This window comes from Octopus bimaculoides, chromosome 3 (assembly GCF_001194135.2).
Source record: "Octopus bimaculoides isolate UCB-OBI-ISO-001 chromosome 3, ASM119413v2, whole genome shotgun sequence".
Taxonomy (NCBI): Eukaryota; Metazoa; Mollusca; class Cephalopoda; order Octopoda; family Octopodidae; genus Octopus; species Octopus bimaculoides.
The window spans coordinates 120,005,710-120,026,273 of record NC_068983.1 but is presented as its reverse complement, the minus strand read 5'-3'; the positions used below and the strand labels follow the sequence as shown (position 1 = coordinate 120,026,273).

The following is a 20,564-nucleotide window of genomic DNA, read 5'->3' as shown; positions in this document are numbered from 1 at the left end:
GCCTGACTGGCTCCCGTAGGATTTTCGAGTGAGATCGTTGCCAGTGCCCCTGGACTGGCTTGTGCGGGTGGCACATAAAAGACACCATTTCGAGCGTGGCCGTTTTCGTGCGGGTGACACGTAAATGCACCCACTACACTCTCTGAGTGGTTGGCGTTAGGAAGGGCATCCAGCTGTAGAAACTCTGCCAAATTAGATTGGAGCCTGGTGTTGCCATCCGGTTTCACCAGTCCTCAATCAAATCGTCCAACCCATGCTAGCATGGAAAGCGGACGTTAAACGATGATGATGATGATGATGATGAATAGAAGCAGAAAAGGGGAAAAAAAGGCTTATTAAACAATTATAGTTCAAACTTAGAACATAAGCTAAAGTTTAAACAATACAGATGATACTTAAAATTGTTAAGCACAAAGGTCCAGTAATTAGTTCTTGACATGGATGCAACCATGGCTCTATGGTACAGATGCTAGTATGGTTGTTTGGCTAGAAAGCTTGATTTTGCAAACACATGATTCCAAATCTAATGTATGATACTTTAGTCAAGTCTCTTCTACTAAAATCTTGGATTAAAAAATGCATTGAGTGGAATTTGTTATATGGAAACTATGCAGAAGCCCAAAGTATATACATGTATGTAGGTAGGTATGCATCTTTTATGCATACACATTGGTGAAAGATCTAAATAACAGTGATAAAACTGATCAACAAGTGTTTGTAAACAAAAATACCCCGTGGTATTTGTTCTGAATGAGCTTCACAGACACTCCCTTGTCACTTCTTACCATCATAAATGCAATGAATCTATGCACCATTAGAAATCTATAAATAAATGACATTATTGTTTTTTGAAATTGGCAATATAAAATATAAAACGCTTTAAACAACAGATTGTTTTATCAAATCTATTTTTAAATGCAAAACTGAAAAGTAAAAACTCAACATATCAGAGATATAAAAAGCAAAGAAAAAAAAAACTGAGAAGTAAAAAGTGTAACTCACTTTGTTATGGATGTATAAATCAATGCGTTTCGATGGATAATCCAACTTGTAAACTTTATCAAAGAATTCTCTCATAAATGGAATATTGTGATGTATAAAAACTGCAATCATTACTTTTGGATAATCAGAAATCTGAAAAAGTTTAGAGAAATCATAGCAATGACAGTCATTCCATGATATTTCTGGGATAAATTTTACCTTCTTTAAAGAAAAACTCTGTGTTGACATCACATGAAGGTTCTAAACAAACACCTATTTCCAGTCTTCCATGGGAAGATAATCTAGCTTTGGGAAAATATTACCTTGTTCAGAAACAGGTGAGAGTTAGCAACAGGAAAGGCATCCAGCTATAGAAAAATCTCCCCCAATAAGCTCCACTTAATCCATGCAAGCACAGAAAAGTAGATGTTAAAATAATGATGATAGTTTCTTAAATTTTGTAGTTTCAAATCTTACAATTATATTTCAGTTTACTTTGAGTGGTCAGCAATGTTCAATTTTAAAAACAGTTCTATCAACAAATAAACAACCTCAACCCATGCAAAGCATGGAAAAATGGTTGTGAAACAATCATAAGACACTTTTTTTTTTTTCCTGAAATATTTAACTCTGGTAAAAAAAAAAGTAAGATTTATTTAATCTATATCTGACTTAAATTTGAATGAGCTGTGATGGGTGAATGAATGACCTTGTCTGAATAAGTTTATCTTTTAACATCTTAATTGGCCAGATCCCGGTTCTCACACCTACCTTACAATATGATTAGGCACAGGTCTGGCTATGTGGTAAGAAGTTTACTTCCCAACCCCATGGATCTGAGTTCAGTCCCATTGCATGGCACCGTAGGAAAGTGTCTTCTACTATAGCCTTGGGCCAACCAAAGCCTTGTGAGTAGATTTGTTAAATGGAAACTGGAAGGAACCCATCATATATACATATATCTGTGTATCTTTGTGTCTATGTTTGTCCCACACTCACCACTTAACAACCAATGTTGGTGTGTTTACGTCCCCATTACTTAGCGGTTCAGCAAAAAGGATAGATAGAATAAGTAGCAGGCTTAAAAAGAAAGTCCCAGGGTTGATTTGTTTGACTAAAAATTCTTCAAGATAGTGCCCTAGCATGGTCACAATCTAATGACTAAAACAGGTAAAAAATAAAAGATAGTCACATAAGGAAAATCTCAAATTTACAAGATAATGCATGAGTAATTCAAAACGTCATCATCATCATTTAACATCCATTTTCTATGCTGGCATGGGATGGATGATTTGACATGGCACTAGCTGGCAGGGAGCTGCCCAGACTCCAGTTATCTGTCAAGGCATGGTTTCTATGACTAGATACCCTTTCTAATGTCAACCACTTAACAAAGTGTGCTGGGTGCTTTTTATGTTCCACTGCATGACTGCATTTACACAGCACTAGCACAGGTACTGTTTAAGTGGCAATGGCACCTGAAAGGACAAACCTGTATGTGTGGAAGACAGCAATTTTACTTAAGTTGACATGTCCTATCAAGTACAGCAAATAACCACATCTCCCAGTCCCTCCTAATTTCCTCAGTGAGGCTCAGCACCTGAAGATTCTTTCTCACTACTTCGTCCCGTGTCTTCCTGGGTCTACCCCTTGTGCAGGTACTCTCCACAAAACAATGTGAATACATAAGCATTAGATTTGATAGAGTAATCTGATTGCTAGGGGAGTAAACCATTTACAGTTATTACATTGTCTCAGATGAATAGAGAGTAATGAGATCAAACATTCCTATACTCAAGTCTGAGTCATGAATCCTCACAAATTACATAATACCTGGTGTTATGTCATTTGAGTTGCTTATGAGAGAGAGAGAGTACTATTGTTGTATCAAAGTCAAATAATTACTAAAAGAGGTCAGCTATAAACACACAACTCCATTAAGCACACATCAAAATTTACTAAACCCATCAAAACCATGCTTATGCATGGAAAATATCATAAGTCAATGTGAAAAGAAATTCCTTTGCAGATTAAAATTTCTACCCATGCCATTAAGTGATGATGATAATTCCAACACTATTTTAAAACTCAAATTTCAGCAGCTCATATTAAAGAACTTTTAGGAATCTAACACAATGATTCAAAGATGTACATTTGATAGCAGACCACACCCCCATCACCCACCCACCCACCTGCCCAGACAAAACTGTTCGTTGAGACAACAGACCCGAGAGAAAGAGCTTTTGGCAAGACAACAGAGATGTTGATGTATATACAATTAGCTTAGCATATTGCAACAAATCATATATAATATAAATTGTTTTATATCATTAGATGTAATTACCTTTACAGAAGATAGGCTGAGCACATCTTCCTTACAGGAAAAACAACCACCAGTTTTTGTCCAACCATCTCCAAGATAATTGGCAATTCGACTGAATTCTTCCTAAAAAAAAAAAATATGCCAGAATGATGAAAGATGACGATCAGGTGAAATATTTAGGAATAGGAAAAGCATCAAAATACAATGCTATGTAGTACACATACACAATATTAGCATTACACACACACACACACTATATACCTCTATCTTCACCATATTTTGGTTTCAGATTTTGGCCCAAGGCCAGCAATTTCTGGGGAAGGGGTAAGTTGATTACATTGACCCCAGATTTCAACTGGTACTTACTTTATTGAACACGATAGGATGAAAGGCAAAGCTGACCACAGCAGCATTTGAACTCAACATAAAGACACACAAAATGCTGCTAAGCATTCTGCCCAGTGTGCTAATGATTCTGCCAGCACGCTGCCTTTGTTCACCATATATTATAGACACCATTACTGCCCTACATACATCACAACAAATACAGTACAAACATCATCACCACATTACAGATACCAGCACCACTATAATATAATCATCACCACTGTCACATACGAGGGGGTGCTGAGAAGTTCCTGGCTTTGGATAAAAGACAATACAAGAGGATCAGTTAATTATGATTTTATTCAACATATTCCCCCTTCTCAGATTCACACACTTATTGCAGCAGTGCTTCAGTTTTTTTAAAGCCTGTAAAAGAACTCTGAAGGCTGAGCCTCCAACCAGGCCTTTCATGATACCCTTAAAGCCAGGAACTTTTCAGCACCCCTCATATTGTAAACACCACTGCAAAAAAAAGACCCTCTTCGATCATGAATGACCATGGGACTGCACCTAGAAAGTTAACCTCCAAGGCACAAGTCCACGCAAGTTTGTTTATGGAAGACCAGCAGTCGCCCATGCATACCAGCCTCATGTCTCCACACCACTGATATTATCCAAGGGAAAGGAAAAGGCCAATACGGCTTAAGATCAGTGACGTTGCAACTTATTTCTATAGTTGTGGGAACTGGAGCAATATGATATAAAGTGTTTTGCTCAAGAACACAACATACATCCCAGTCTGGAAATCTAACTCACTACCTCATGTTGTGAACCCAACACTAACCACTGAACCACCAATACATATAAAACAAGCACAACCTCTGCTACTGTCACCACATACTCACTATTGACATTAGGAGTCAATGAACAAACCTCTACATTGTCATTCAACCTGCTAGAAATAGCAACCAAACCGTAGTCTACCATCTTTAAAAAAAAAAGTACATGTTGGATAATGTGAACATGGGTTTCAGTTCACATCACAGAAAAAGGATGAGATGGCCACAGTTGGAAAGGTTTTGATCATAAATCTACTCAGTCAAGGATGACCTGGAACTAAACAATAACTCTAGACACCACAAACATGCACACAACTACTACACACTACAGAACCTCAACATGGTTGCTTGACTGCTGGAAATAGTAGCCAAATCTCCCTCAAATTACAACCTACTGTCTTAAAAATGAAAAGATTCAGTACACAATATATAGTTCATGATATACAAAAAGACAGGGTGAACATGGTTGGAAAGCCTTTGTTTGACAAGGCTAACCTGGGGCTAAATGACAACAAATGCCATCACAATCTCCACCATACAATAAGAATTAACAACATTCTCCTTCATACTTTACCTTGACTGGTCCATTTCCATGTACAACAGTTGGTGTTTGTCTAGTTTTGACATTATACAGGAAACTGTGAGCCCCTTTAAATTTCACCATAATCTCACCTACAACAAAACAGGAATAGGAAAACATTATTTCAGAACTGTTATGTTTTACTCAGAATTATGTAGCATAGTTTACGATAAACAACTAAGGGTTAGCCCTTTAGTGTTCAGATTGCTCTGCCAAATATCAATAGAATATTCATTTATTACCATTGGTTTGAATTAATGAAGCAGACCCGTCCTACACAGCAGATACTCAAGAAGACCAGTCCTGTACAGCAGAAGTGTTAAGGCTGCTCCCCATGGTGAGGAGGACTAACCTGCAAGAGTCTTGTGCCAGTTCCACATAATAAGCACTCATGTCAGTACCACGTCAAAAGCACCCAGCACACACTGTAAAGTGGTTGGCATTAGGAGCTAAGAAGGGAAGCCAAGCCAAATCAGATTGGAACCTGGTGCAGCTCTCCAGTTTGCCATCTCCAGTCAAACTGCCCAACCGATGCCAGCACATATCTTTCTTTTAAACCAGATACTTATGCTATTGATCTCTTTTGCCAAACCCCTAAGTTACGGAGATGTAAACACACCAACCCTACTTGTCAAGTGGTGGTAGGGGACAAGCATAGACACAGACACACACATATATATATACAATGTGCTTCTTTCAGTTTCCATCTACCAAATCTACTCACAAAGCTCTGATTGACCCGATGCTATAACAGAAAACGCTTTCCCAAAGTGTCAACCAGTGGGACTGAACCCAGAACCACATGATTAGAAAGCAAGCTTCTTACCACACAGTCACACCTGCATCATTTACAAATAAGATTTAGAGAAGTGAATGTGATTGTATGTATTGTATCTCCACACATGACATCAACATGAAACTCAAAGAATTCATATCCTTAATGCAAGCCATATGTTACAAATTTGTCCCAGAGAAAAAGGCCATTGTACATAAGAAAAAATTCTTATGAGATGGTGTACAAAGAATGAAAACCACCTCAACAGAGAACTCAATGGCAATGAAAAATCCCACAGCATAAATAAGAGAGAGCAAAGAAGCCTGGGTTATAGAAAATATAAAATCTTTAGCTACAAATGTCTCTTCTAGGAGTCAATACTTATGTCTGTTTGTTCAAAATTATTAAGTAACTAAGTTTTCCTGAGAACTATGCTGCCCTATCTATACTTTGTGTTTTTCAGGCCACATGTGCTTGGGTTCAAAAAGACATGTTTATTTTTCTGTACATTTCTAAGAATCTCAAATTGTACCTTCTTCTTGATGGCCTGGATGCAACAATTCTGAGGGTATCAAAATTCCCAGACAAACTGAAAACTGTTAGCATCTTCTTAAAGCAATTCACCCCAAATATAGTGAAATCATGTGACTGTATTTATTTGGGGTTAATAAACTCATAAACCCAGACAAGTCTAGGTTCTGCTGCTAATATAACCCTAAGTGTCAAGAAATTTTGCTCTACATCTGTAGCCCAGACACTGACATTACTCACTGCATGAAATCATTTATCAAACAAATGCAACTCAGGAATATGTATAATCTTCTAATGAAAACTGTTTGGGGTTATAACTTATGTTAATATAAGGCACAGTAACTATACTACTTTGATTTCAATTAACTTGGGTTTTAACAATCCTCACCACAACACAGAATAATATATTTATTGTATGCTGCATTGTGTTATGTATAGTTAACCTTAGTTGAATTTTATGAAAGCAACATGACATTTTACATACGTATAGCAGAATGTATAACAGATAATCTATACACTTAACTACGACAGCATGTAACTTAATTTCACTGGTCCTATGGAGACTATATGGGAATCAAAGCTGCAATAAATCTGTTGCTGATCTCATGCTTTTATCAACTTAGATGTTTAAGCAAAGCAACACAATAAGATTACATATGTTTATACATGCACAAAATGGCTATAGATATAATAATTACATTTTATTTTTAAATAAACAAGATTTTAAAACAGAAAATGCCTGAAATACAAAACAGCAACAAAAAAAAATGAATAGAGTAATATATATGAGCAGCAACAAAATTTACCAAGAGCTCCATTTAAGTTTTGGAATATCGCTGATTTCGTATCCAATTTAATGTCCCATCGTGTCTATAAGAAGAATAAAATAAAAGAAACTGTATTATAAGTAATTATAGTACATATAACATAAATATTACAATACAATATATGAATAGAATAACTATCTCATTAAAACCAACATAATTACATAACAGTTTTTAAAGTTAGTGTTGATAAAGTATTGGATAAATAACAGGAGGCTTGCATCTTAAATATCACTAGTATGAACATGCACCTTTCTTTTTCAGGTATGCAGATGCAGCCCACCCAATCTTTGGACTGGCTGGTGCCCATTCTCATGAGACTTTTTTGTGGCTGGATTTTCTACGGGGAGCATGCCCTTGCTTAACTCCAACCTCAGTTTCTAGACATGAATGGTCCTGAGACCAAGGCCTCTACCATGATTTTTAAGAAATGTGGTGGAAAACTAGCTCAGGAAAGCAGAGACACTGCCTCCATGTAACCCCTTTCAGAGCCCCACTACTTAAGTCATACTAAAAATAAAATTTACAACATTGAAATTTCAAAGCTATGAGATACTGTCTGATTAATTCAAAATAATGTGAAAAAATAAACATAGTATTTGATTGAGTAATTTGAATGCTACAAGCTTAAAACAATGACGATGTATGAGTAAACTTACACGTAGTTCTTTGTTGAGGAATATTTTGGTATAGTAAAGTTGATCATCCTCTTTATTTCCAATAGGTTTAAAGGTGACAATCTCATGGATGTCCTTGGCAACACCCATAAAACCTTCAATAGACACAAAAAAAGTAAAGTTAATTTTATTAGTTTCAGATGTTTGTTGAGATGGGTGTTATATCTCACTTACAATCTAGTGTCTATATCTAGGCAAAAGTAAAAATATTGTTATTGTTAACATGACCTAATTGGAGTTAAACTAAAGGCTTGAATGGGGTTAATCTATTGTGGGAAAGTAATACAAGAAAATCCAAAACCCCTAGTCTTCAGTTACATGGCAGTGATATAAAAAAAAAAACACAAAAAATAAGGTCACTCCCACCCACCCATCCCCTTTATTTTCTTCACAAACACTTTGATGAGTACAATGGTTGTGAAGTGGAAGTTATGAACAACAGAGAATACAATCACAAGATCATAAGTTACTGCTGCCTACAAGTATATGCTTGACTGAGTGACAAAACAGATTCCATTCCTACTTCATGGTTGAGTGATTGATAGAAAAAGGCATCCAGCTACAAAGATAATTGCCCCCACCAACATCTTCAACATGCCAGCAAGTAAAAAAAAAAAAGAAATCAGATGTTAAAATAAGCTTCAAATCTTGTTACAAGAATGCTGACTGGATTTTTCCATATGCATTTTGTTGGTTGAAAAACAACTTGCTGGGGAAACATTGGTTGATATCAAATTCATTGAGAGACATCTTTTATCTTTCACTTGTTTTTCTCATTAGATTGCAGCCAATCTGGAGCACCGTCTTGAAGAATTTTTAGTCAGATGAATTGACCCCAGTACTTATTTTATTGGTATCTTTTGCCAAACTGCTAGGTTACAAGGGATGTAAACACACCAACACTGGTTGTCAAGCAATGGTGGGGAACAAACACAAAGACAACACACACACATATGACAGACATCTTTCAGTTTCCATCTACTAAATCCCCTCACAAGGCTTTGGTCAGCCTGGGGATATAGCAGAAGACAATTGCCCAAGGGGCAACACAGTAGGACTGAACCCAGAACCATGTGGTTGGGAAGCAAACTTCTTACCACACAGCCATGCCATAGAAAACCATGCTAATTTTTTTTAAATACCTTATTCTAATTTTGAAATAATGAATTATAAAATTTATAAAATGAAATATATTTTGAATTTATTTTCATGCTGTAGTGTTTGCATATGAAAATGAATATAATTATAAAGAAAATAATGTTACAACATATATTGTAGTATTTTAGGATGGCCATTCATTCATTTATTTTTTTGCCAAATGCTACATTTCTTCTATTTCATACACTACAGCATCCAGGACAACTAAATTCACATTGCCAATAGTTTTTGAAATCAGGGATTTTGTTTTTATTGAAATAGAATCTCTATATATACAACCACATCATGTGTGTGTGGTGTGTATGCATGTATGGGTGGTGTGTGTGCATGTGTGAGGTGTGTATGCACATGTGAGTGGTGTGTGTGTGTGAGAGTGGTGTGTGTGTGTGCGTGTGTTTGCATGTGCGAGTGATGTTTACACATGTATGTGATGTGTGTGTGCATGTGTGAAGTGTGTATGCACATGTGAGTGGTGTGTGTGTGTGTGTGTGTGTGTGTGTGTGTGTGTGTGTGTGTGTGTGTGCGAGTGATGTTTACACATGTATGTGATGTGTGTGTGCATTTCTGTGTACACACACGTGCAGAAATTAACTTGTATTTTCAACTAGACTGTTGTTGTGTGACTTGTGTAAAAGCCCAACACATAAAATCCTTGAGGATCTCAAGTTGTCAAGTTTAACTCATCAACAACAGAACAATAAAATTCAAGGAAACTCATAGTGGCCTGTGTCGTCAAATAAGTGGAATAAATTAGGCCCTTCATTCTTTGAGGAAGGACCCTCATACAACTTTGTGAACTTACTTTGCTTATTATTCAATATATTAATATATTGCTAGTTAATAGACTTCATGATATGGAATAACTTTGCATGCACATAAAAACATGGGTGCCACTACATGGTCAGTTGACCTGTTCAAATATATCAGCTAAATGTTCCTCAAATTTTACCCTACACTATCATCTTAAAGGAAAGAAATATTGAATAACATAGTGACAGATGTACTGTATCTGAAAATAAATTGGAATGATCATAGCCAGAATGCTTTTCACTATAAGTCTGATCAGGGTTGTGGACTGTAAAGAAAAGATAATTCTAAAGTTTCAAAAGAAATATGTCAGGAGATAGCAAATAAAACTTTAGTTCATAAACATATCAGTATATATTCTATAATTTCCACACCTTTTTCCTAAATGACCATCAATCACTGTACTGTATCAGATACGAAACCCTAAACCATTGTGCTTTCACAACACTATTGTCCACTATTTAAGTTTTTCAAGCAGATGTAGTCCTCTGTTAATCCGGTTTCATATATTTGTAGCGAACTCTAGTGAACTTCCTCTCTCTATTACATATAAATACATACGAATATAGCAGGTAACAGCTAACCTTCAGGCACTGTTTTGGACCCAGTTGTGTCTACCACTCTGATTGGTTGGTGTTGGCACAATTTGTCTCTTACTATCATGTGCCAATATACAACCCAACCAATCACAACCTCCAAATAAGTCACATGAGACAGTCTGTTCAAAACTGCATTTGAGCCTACCATTAGCTATAAAAACTCACCTCCTTCTAGTCTCAGAGTCTGTTGGTTCCAGACCTTCTAAGGTCTAACCACTGACCACATTACAGTGACTTCCATCTTGTGTATATATGTGTAGCCTCAATAAACGTAAAGTTACAACCTTGTTTATATATTCTTAATCCGGGTTTACTACCTATTTATTCATTTATTCATTCATTCCTAATCATGATTTGAATCTATAACCTATGAGCAATAGTTTTCAACGTTATCCTAACAGTTGTGTTTTCTGTTACTTTACCTAATATTTAAAACTAATAAACCACATTCCTTATTCACATGAATCTTGGTTAGTTTTCTGAATTCAATCCTTTCCATCCATCTGTGTCAATGGTCAGTTGACAAATACTACATAGATCTACATCCTAGTTCAAATGTAAAAGGTAAAGACCACCTTCTGTCATGAATGGCCATGGGATTGCACTAAGAAAGTTCCCTTCTTAGGCACAAATCTGGGCAGGATTGCTTATGGAAGATCAGCAGTCACCCATGCATACCAGCCTTCCCTTTCCACACCACCTATGTTATCCAAGGGAAAGGCAAAGGTCAATGCAGCTTGGCACCAGTGATGTCACAACTCATTTCTGTAACTGAGTGAACTGTAGCAACCTGGAATAAAGTGTCTTGCTCAAGAACACAACACAGCTGAGCCATATTCCTTCAAATGTATAACACAGTTAACTAATGACTATTTAGATTAGTATCAGCAATAACTAAGCACGGATACCTGTAATAGAATCACTAACCAATGATCATCAGGTGTACCGCCAGCTAAATAAACTCCCCTTCATGAACTGTAAAACCATCAATAACTGACCAAGTATCAAATTCCTATCACATATTGACCAGGTATCACATAATGAAAAATTGACCAGTAATACACAACCAACCAGTAATACACAACCAACAACTGAGTTAACTGCCACAAAAAAGAAAACACAAGAACCCACTGTCTCAACAAAAATTACTGGCTAACATCACATTCACATCAACTATGATATTGTCAACAATTATTAATGAAATCTCCTAACAACATAAATAATAAGTGACCAGTATCACCAATTGACAACCATCATCAAAAGTATGTTTTAACTTACCTCCAGAATTTAAGAAGCGCTTCTCAGCTCCAGAAACAGCAGGATATTGTTTCTGAAAGAGGAATAAGGTCTCATTTAGAGAGCAAAATAATGGCATGGTTAACAAGGTTACAGTTAACAAGGTCATATGGTCAATTTACTAGGGTCAGCAAGATCAAGAGCAGATTAACAAGGTGAAATAAAATGAACAATGGCTGATCAGGTTAAAAGTGATCAACAATTTGAATAAGAAGAAAATCAACAAAAACCAAAGCAACCACTATGGTATAAAACTATATCTAACATTTCTAATCAATAATTCTCATTAACCCACAAAGAATATTAGTTTCTTCCTGGAAATAGATGTGAAGCAACATCGTTAATATCAGGATATATAAAAAGGAAACCTGGACTCAACAAATAAATATATACTATACACTTGTCAATTAATCAGAATTTTAGCAAAAATGAATAAAATATTGAGGGGAATCATAGACTCACTACATCTACATTGATAAATGGATAAGGGTCCCGTTGTGAAGGATGAGGATGAAAGATAACAAAAGAAACTAAAGGGTCACCAAATATATATGCAATATTTATGTTAACATTATGTCCTGAATTTAACCCTTTAGCATTTAGATTATTCTGTCAAATCTAATGCTTATTTATTCACATGAATAAATCATGCATTATCTTGTGGCTTCAAGATTTCAATGGCATGATTATTTTTAGAATGACATTATAGGGTAGGTGTGAGATGTTGGATCTAGCTCGTTTGAACATAAAAGAAGCAGAATATTTGAGCCTGATACAGCTGGTTTAAATTCTAAAGGGTTAAACACTGCCTTGTTCAATTTTGCCTTTCATCCTTTTGGGGTCAATAGAATAAGTACCAGTTGAGCACTGGGGTCAATGTAGTTAACCTACCCCCACTACACCTAAAAATTGCTGGCCTCGTGCCAAAATTTGAAATGAATATTTATGTTAACAAATATCAATATGCCTTGTAGATAGTACTGAAGATGGCAAAAGAATCCAAACCTACATTTCAAAAGATCCTATTAAGTGACAAAAACTGTTTCTTGCAACCTAAAGATTACCATAAATCCTCGAGTATAATACGCCCTTGAGTATAATACGCAGGGGATTTTTAGGGGGCTGTACCTCTGAAAGATCTAAACCTTGTGTATAATATGCACCCCTTCTCTAACTTGAGTCAAGGAGGTCTCTATAATGTTCTTGGTTTGTAAACATATATACAGTAACGTCCTTTATTATTATTATTGTATATTTAACATAATGCAAACATGTAGCTTTTTGTGCACTTTGTTTGCAGAAAATAAAGAAATAACAGTAATAACGTCAGTTAAAAATAAATATTAAGTAAATTGCCTTTACATATTTATCACTTAGAAAATATTTTTCATTTTTAACCTTGTATATAGTACGCACTAGAAATTTTGGGAAAAAAGTACGGATTATATTCGAGAATTTACGGTACTTCCCACACAAAGATACAAAGCAGCTGCTTCACTCAAAATTTCAGTGACCACCTTTTCCTCACCAACATATTACAATCACCATCCAGCAGCTATGCTGTATTCTCCCTTTGTCACTTGTACCACTACTAGAATATTTCCAGTTCACATTTGAAAAGAAACTATATAAGACACATATTGCTTCATTTTGCTATCTTTATTATCTTATAAATCCCATGAAAAATTTCATCCAATATTTTCTCACAAAAGTAGAAACCCTCAGGAACTCCCTCCTTACCTACATTTTTCATGCAGACATTACGTAACAAAAGCTCAATTTATACATCAACAAGACCAACTTGTGATAAGAGCTTTGAAAGGGCATAGGTATAAAGACCCTCACCATTTTCTACAAATTTATCAATGAAGTTGTCAAAATTATCAGCTATTAAATGCAAAAAGGAAGAGTTTATCTACAATATTTCTAAAGAATGAGAGAGAAGTAGACTAAGACAATTTTTCTACAAAATATTACTTTCTAAATATACCAAGGATTGTTAAAAACGAAAAAAAATTCTTACAGCAAGTGTGTGATCAGGCCAGCAGAACCCTTCAGCAGCAAATACTACACGAGATCCTAGTTTCTTATATTTACTCAAAATATCTTCTGAGCCATTTGTAAAGACAACATCATAGCTACAACATTGAAAAGAAATTTTTTTTTTAATTTTAAGATATGATAAATTCAAATAATTTGCAATTTTCTTTTTCTTAATGTTTTATTTTGTTTTCTTGTTTTGTTTTTTTTTAAATTCTTATCTGTGACTAGTTTCATACAAGGATAAATTGTTATTTTAGTTGTTCAAATGATTTTTTGATGGTTTGGTTTAGATTTTAGCCAACTTGTATGCATCACATCAATTATGATGTTTTCAACTGTGAACCAGATATTCTATTTGGGAGGCTAAATGTATGCTATCACTATGCCAAACTGATTGAACTGAATGATACAGTTATGTAAATTTAGAAATCTGCAACATTTTAATGAAAGAATTTACTAATTTTAACTTTTTTTCTTTTTTTTTCTTACAGCAAAATAACATTTTTACTTCTAACAAGTAATAAAATCCTCAACACATGTGTGGAATATATTCTGAATTATGGTTTTCAAAAGATCTGGAAGGTTGAAAACTCAATTCTAATTTACAAAAATACTGATAATCATCAATATTAAGATAATCATCACTTTCATTGCATTGATCATTACCATTACTACCATAATAATAATAATAATAATAATAATAATAATAATAATAATCATAACTGTGCTAATGACTGTTACCATCACAACTGTATTAATGACTTATCATCATCATCATCATCATCACAACCGTACTAATGACTGTTACCATCATCATCATCATCATCATAAATGCAATGATGAGTATAATGATGATGATGCTTTCACTCCATTATGGTTTTGATTTTCTTTTAAATTTACACAGATATCTGCATAGACATACAATTTATCTAAGCCTGCATGAAGAGAGACAATATAAAGGGGAAGGATACAGTAAAAATGTGAGATGGGGGAGAAAAGAGAAAAGTTAATTAAAAATCCAAGTGATTACTTACCTGTCAGTAAACATGATAATTAAGTCTTTTCTGTCAGAATATTGTTTCAATTCATCCTTCAAAAGATTTATCTTATGTCCACCACCCACACCCATGTCCATGTCACCACCCTCCCATTTCGTGCCCATACCAACAACCTACAAAAAATGAAAAAAAAAAGTAAATATATACAATATACAACAATGATATTCAAATACATTGATATGTGTGTATGTGTTCTAATTAAAATATAGTAAGACCTCCATCTGTAAGTAATGACCATGGATGAAGGCTCAAGTTGTCTGCCCCACTGGAACAGCATTGTCTGAAGTTGAACAGTCCGATGAGCAGATGACAGTCTCTGCCACTCAAGCAGCACTTGTGAGCTGTCCCGATGCTGTTTGAGTTGTAATTTTCTCTCCAGTATAAGACATTTGATAGGACCAAAGTCTAGGCAGTATGGTATGGAGGAAAGTTGTCCCCCTTTTCTATCATGATAGATCCAAATGAACAGCATTGCCATTACTACTTGGTATCATCATCACAAGAGTTACCAGAATGAGGTTGCAGACAATGTCAAACTGCCTCAGAGGCTCCGATTCATGATTTTCCCTCGGGGTTTACTTCTGAAGCTTTTCCCATGACTGAGTATGGAATCCAGGTTTTCCTTACTCTTGATGGGTTACCACCTCACCATGCCAAGTTCTACCTGCACAAACTAAAACACATAAACAAATGTATGTATCTTTATGTATGTAATTGGGGTTACATACCACTAATATAATTACAATAAAACTAATAGAATGAGTCCTTTTATTATTACATAACATAAAAAGCACCATCTGAACATAGTTGATGCCAGGTCTGCCTGACTGGCTCCCATGCCTGTGGTACATAAAAAGCACCATCTGAACGTGACCAATGCCAGTACCCACTGACTGGCTCCCATGCCAGCGGCACATAAAAAGCACTATCCAAACATGATTGATGCTAAGGCCACCTGACTGGCTCTCATGTCAGTGGCACATAAAAAGCACTATCCAAACGTGATCAATGTCAGGCCCGCATGACTGGCCCTCGTGCCAGTCGCACGTAAAAAACACCCACTACACTCTCGGAATGGTTGGCATTAGGAAAGGCATCCAGCTGTAGAAACATTGCCAGATCAGACTGGAGCCTGGTGCAGCCACTGGCTCTCCAGACCTCAGTCAAACCGTCCAACCCATGCCAGCATGGAAAACGGACATTTAATGATGATGATGAACTAATGGAATGTGTAACTGTAAACCACGAAAATGTCCCCTGAATAACCAGTGTCTCCAGAAGAATATAATATATAAGTACTTGGTCAAAACCCCTGAGAGTGTCCATTATTACATAGACACTACAGCTTCAAAATTCTGGGACCTCAAAGGGAGAAACACAAGCTACTTAATTTCATGGTCTATTATTATAGGTAGTGCTCTGAAAAGAATGGTTGAAAGTTAACAGTTCCATTGAATGATTGATAAATTAAGTGATTGATTACGCATACAATCCATCGTATAGTAAGGAAATAATTCCTCAGGTTATTCAAAACATTCCAGCAGTACATAAAGTAAGAACATAATACAATTCTTCATTCTTTGATATTATATATATATATATATATATATATATATATATATATATATATATAAGTCAGTAAATAGTGGGTTGTGTTAACCGCATGTGGAGAAATAATAGGAAAATGAAAAATAATAAGGCAGAATGCTAAACTGAAAGCATATTTTAATATAGATTTCTAACCGGCTTTCATTGCATGGCAAATTTTCAAGAAGAGGAAGAATGAAAATGTTTTTCATGGAAAATTCAGTAAACCTAGAAATCCAAATAAGCTAAATAATGAACTGAGCAAGTTCTTGTCTAGCCAAAAAAATTAGTGGCTTATGTCTGAATATTTCCATGTTACTGCAAGGTAAAACATATTTAGATGCTATAAACATTAAATATAATCCAATACATAGAAATATTTAAAAGTCATAGCATTTTATTTTATATGTATGCAGTATGAGTGAATATATTATATTGCTAGTCTTACTTACCGACACTTTCAACTTGTACTTGTTACATGACTTCATAAATCTTCTAAACCCATCAGTCTCCTTGGTAGCAATTGTTACTATTAAGAGTTCTACAACAGAGGAAAATAACAACTTGGTAACAATTTATTCTGAAAGCTTTCTACATCAAACATGTTTGACAACTGACTTTGATAGAGCACAAACTATAATGGACACACTTTTCTCTAGCCCAATTATCTCACTTGGGCTATACTGCAGTGGAAAGCCAGAATAGCCTTTAAAGTTGTTCATGTCTGATTTTCATCCATGTATATATTATTTATGACTCTTAGTTTAAAATATAAAAAGGATAAAGACCGCTTTTGGTCATGAATGACCATGGGACTGAACCTAGAAAGTTATCCTTCAAGGCACATGTCCAGGCAAAGTTGTTTATGGAAGACCAGCAGTCACCCATGCATACCAGCCTCTCTTCTTCATGCCACCAACATTATCCAAAGGAAAGGCAAAGGTCGATACATCTTGGCACCAGTGATGTCGCATTTCATTTCAACAGCTGAGTGAACTGGGGCAACATGGAATGAAGTGTCTTACTCAGGAACACAACACACAGCCCGGTCTGGGAATCACACTCACTACCTTGTGATTGTGAGCCCAACACTCTAACCACTGAGGCATGTGCCTTCAAGTTTAAAATATAAACATGTATAAACATACCAGCTTAAAAAAAACAGAGAGAAAACTATGATGATGCTGTCTATTGTTAATTTTGTAATGCCTTGTGTTGGTATTTAGTGAGAAACTATGGAATTATGGCAAGACAAAGACAGTTATGGCTTAATGAGCAAGAAAGACCTGGATATATTTATGTTGTCAAGTTAAGCCCTTATAGGTTATACCTATGATCAAAGACTTTCCAGCTGTGATAAATGCATCTTTTTTTTTTTTTTCAGACATAATTTATTCATGGTTACATTATCTAACGTGTCCTTTTGATTTTTAAAAAAATGTTGGAACGTAATTTAAGGAAGGCTTGGCAGCTCTCTAAAATGGCCATATAGGAGACCCCTTTAAAATGGTAGGATTGAAGTGGAAACACGGTGCAGTAGCATAGTGTGTCAACAAGCAGATAGCAAGCTGTGACAGGTACACTTCAGCAATAGAGGTACACAAACAAGAAAATATGAATCAGATAGAATTTTGGGAGGGAGTGAGAAATATTTATGTTAACAAGAATGATAACTTAACAGAATTAAGCCAATTAGGGAGCTTCTGTAACAGTGTTTCCCAACCTATTTTCCCCCAGGCCCCACTATGACTTTCCAGAAAAATTAATAATTGACATCTCATGATTATATACTCTCCTTAAAGAAATATCCACACTAGGGCTTCAGAATAGTGCTATACTGTAGCAAACAGTTTTCACACAGTATGCTTGGTTGAAGGAGTTGACTTGGCTAGGCTGAGTGTAGGTATTGTATGTTTGCTGTGAGATAAAAAGATTTTCACAACTCCATGTCCCACTAAAAAAAAAAAAAAAAAGAAAAGAAAAAATGTTGGATCTCATGCCCCATGTTGCTCTGTATGGCTTTTTTGGCTCGTTAGAAACAGTAACCAAATTCCTCTCAAATCACTCTTTATCATTTGATAATATAGCTCTGCACATCCATAAAAAGACAAGATCATAATGGCAAGAAATTCCTTTCATCATAGATCTGCTGCCTTAGGTTCAATCTAAGGCTAAAAAGTAAAGCAACAATTTCATAGATTGGAGAACATTCATGAGTCAGGTACACACTTTACGATATACACAGCTGTTATGCTATGTGCACAGATAAAAGTCTACATGTATAAACATAACACAATGTGCATATACAAGATGATATGCATGATAGCCTACAAACATGTGCATAGACACATTGTTGCAGGATACAACATATATTGATGCAACTGAAAATTAATTTTGCAATGAGAACACCAGAGTTGTTTATAACATTCTAGCTTTTATCTATTCCTAGTTTTAGACACTGGACTGCAGCCATGTTGGGGCAGTGCCTTGAAGGGCTTAGTCAAACAATTCAACCTCAGCATTTATATTTTTTTAAGCCTGGTACTTATTCTAACGGTCTCTTTTGACCAAACTGTTAATTTACAGAGATGTAAGCCAACACCAGTTGTCAAGCAATGGTGGACAACAAATAAAAACAAAGATACACGTACACATTTTATATATATATACATATATATTAATATATGTATATATATATATATATATAAACATATATACTCACACAAGCATATATACAGCAAGCTTCTTTCAGTTATCATCTACCAAATGAACTCACAAGGTTTTAGTTTTCCCATAGCTATAGTAGAAAACACTTGTCCAAGGTGCAACGCAATGGGACTGAACTTGGAAATCATGTGGCTGAGAAGCAAACTTCATAACACACAGCCACACAAGTGCCTATGTCAATAACTCCAGCATTTTACATTTATTTAAGAGAAATTGCTGTTAAATCTCAGTATGTTAATTGCTGAAAGGTGATATATAATGTTAGTTTTACCAAGATAATCAAATACATTTATTAGAATTTGTAGAGTTCAGTTGGTGTTAGTGTAGGAAAGTGTAGTGGAAGTGGAATACTGAGGTATGTCAGTAGTTTGGAAATACAGGAAATATCTAACACTTCACATAGAATTTGACATCACACATTCTTCCATTTTTGACTTCCACTATTCAGCTGGGAATTTATTTATTTGAGCCATTTACAGTAAAAGTAATCATTGTGTACAGAACCATAACTATATATAAGTTATACAAATGTATTACACACATGCATACATATAAATGCAAAATAATAACTGCTGTTCTCTGAAACAGCTAGATTCGAAGATTCGATGTATAGATAAACAAAAGAGGTACGTGTTTTTCTGAGGATTGGTCAAATGATAAGACATCAATAAGGGTTGAAAATCAATTATGTCTGTTTGCCATTTTCCAATCTTTGGACAAATAAGTAAATCCGACAGACTTGTATGTCTAGTATGAGGGTTTTTATATATATATATATATAAGCGCAAGAGTGGCTGTGTGGTAAGAAGCTTGCTTCCCAACCACATGGTTCCGGGTTCAGTCTCACTGTGTGGCACCCTGGGCAAGTCTTTTCTACTATAGCTTCAGGCCAACCAAAGCCTTGTGGGTGGATTTGGTAGATGGAAACGTCGTATGTATGTGTGTGTGTGTGTGTGTGTGTGTATGTTTGTGTTACTGTGTTTGTCCTCCCACCATCACTTGACAACCAATGTTGGTGTGTTTATGTCCCCGTAACTTAGCGGTTTGGCAAAAGAGACCGATAGATTAAGTACTAGACTTACAAAGAATAAGTCCTAGGGTTTATTTGTTCAACTAAAAAGCAGTGCTCCAGCATGGCCACAGTCAAATGACCGAAACAAATAAAGGAATAAAAGAATATATATATATATATACATATATATCATCATCATCATCATCATCGTTTAACGTCCGCTTTCCATGCTAGCATGGGTTGGACGATTTGACTGAGGACTGGTGAAACCGGATGGCAACACCAGGCTCCAGTCTGATTTGGCAGAGTTTCTACAGCTGGATGCCCTTCCTAACGCCAACCACTCAGAGAGTGTAGTGGGTGCTTTTACGTGTCACCCGCACGAAAACGGCCACGCTCGAAATGGTGTCTTTTATGTGC

At 35.6% G+C, this 20,564-nt stretch overlaps 1 protein-coding gene across 1 annotated transcript in view; it reads right to left on the bottom strand.

Moving 5' to 3' along the window:
- The window catches only part of LOC106878123 (multifunctional procollagen lysine hydroxylase and glycosyltransferase LH3), a 71,178-nt gene that overhangs the window by 27,564 nt on the left and 23,050 nt on the right, over nucleotides 1-20,564 (bottom strand). The window contains exons 2-10 of the mRNA XM_014927237.2: nucleotides 16,858-16,946; nucleotides 14,795-14,931; nucleotides 13,741-13,855; nucleotides 11,700-11,751; nucleotides 7,840-7,952; nucleotides 7,163-7,226; nucleotides 5,045-5,142; nucleotides 3,326-3,427; nucleotides 1,003-1,134 (exon numbers count right to left, since the gene is read on the bottom strand). Coding sequence (XP_014782723.1) covers nucleotides 1,003-1,134; nucleotides 3,326-3,427; nucleotides 5,045-5,142; nucleotides 7,163-7,226; nucleotides 7,840-7,952; nucleotides 11,700-11,751; nucleotides 13,741-13,855; nucleotides 14,795-14,931; nucleotides 16,858-16,946 — 902 coding nt within the window. The remainder of the gene's footprint in view (nucleotides 1-1,002; nucleotides 1,135-3,325; nucleotides 3,428-5,044; nucleotides 5,143-7,162; nucleotides 7,227-7,839; nucleotides 7,953-11,699; nucleotides 11,752-13,740; nucleotides 13,856-14,794; nucleotides 14,932-16,857; nucleotides 16,947-20,564) is intronic.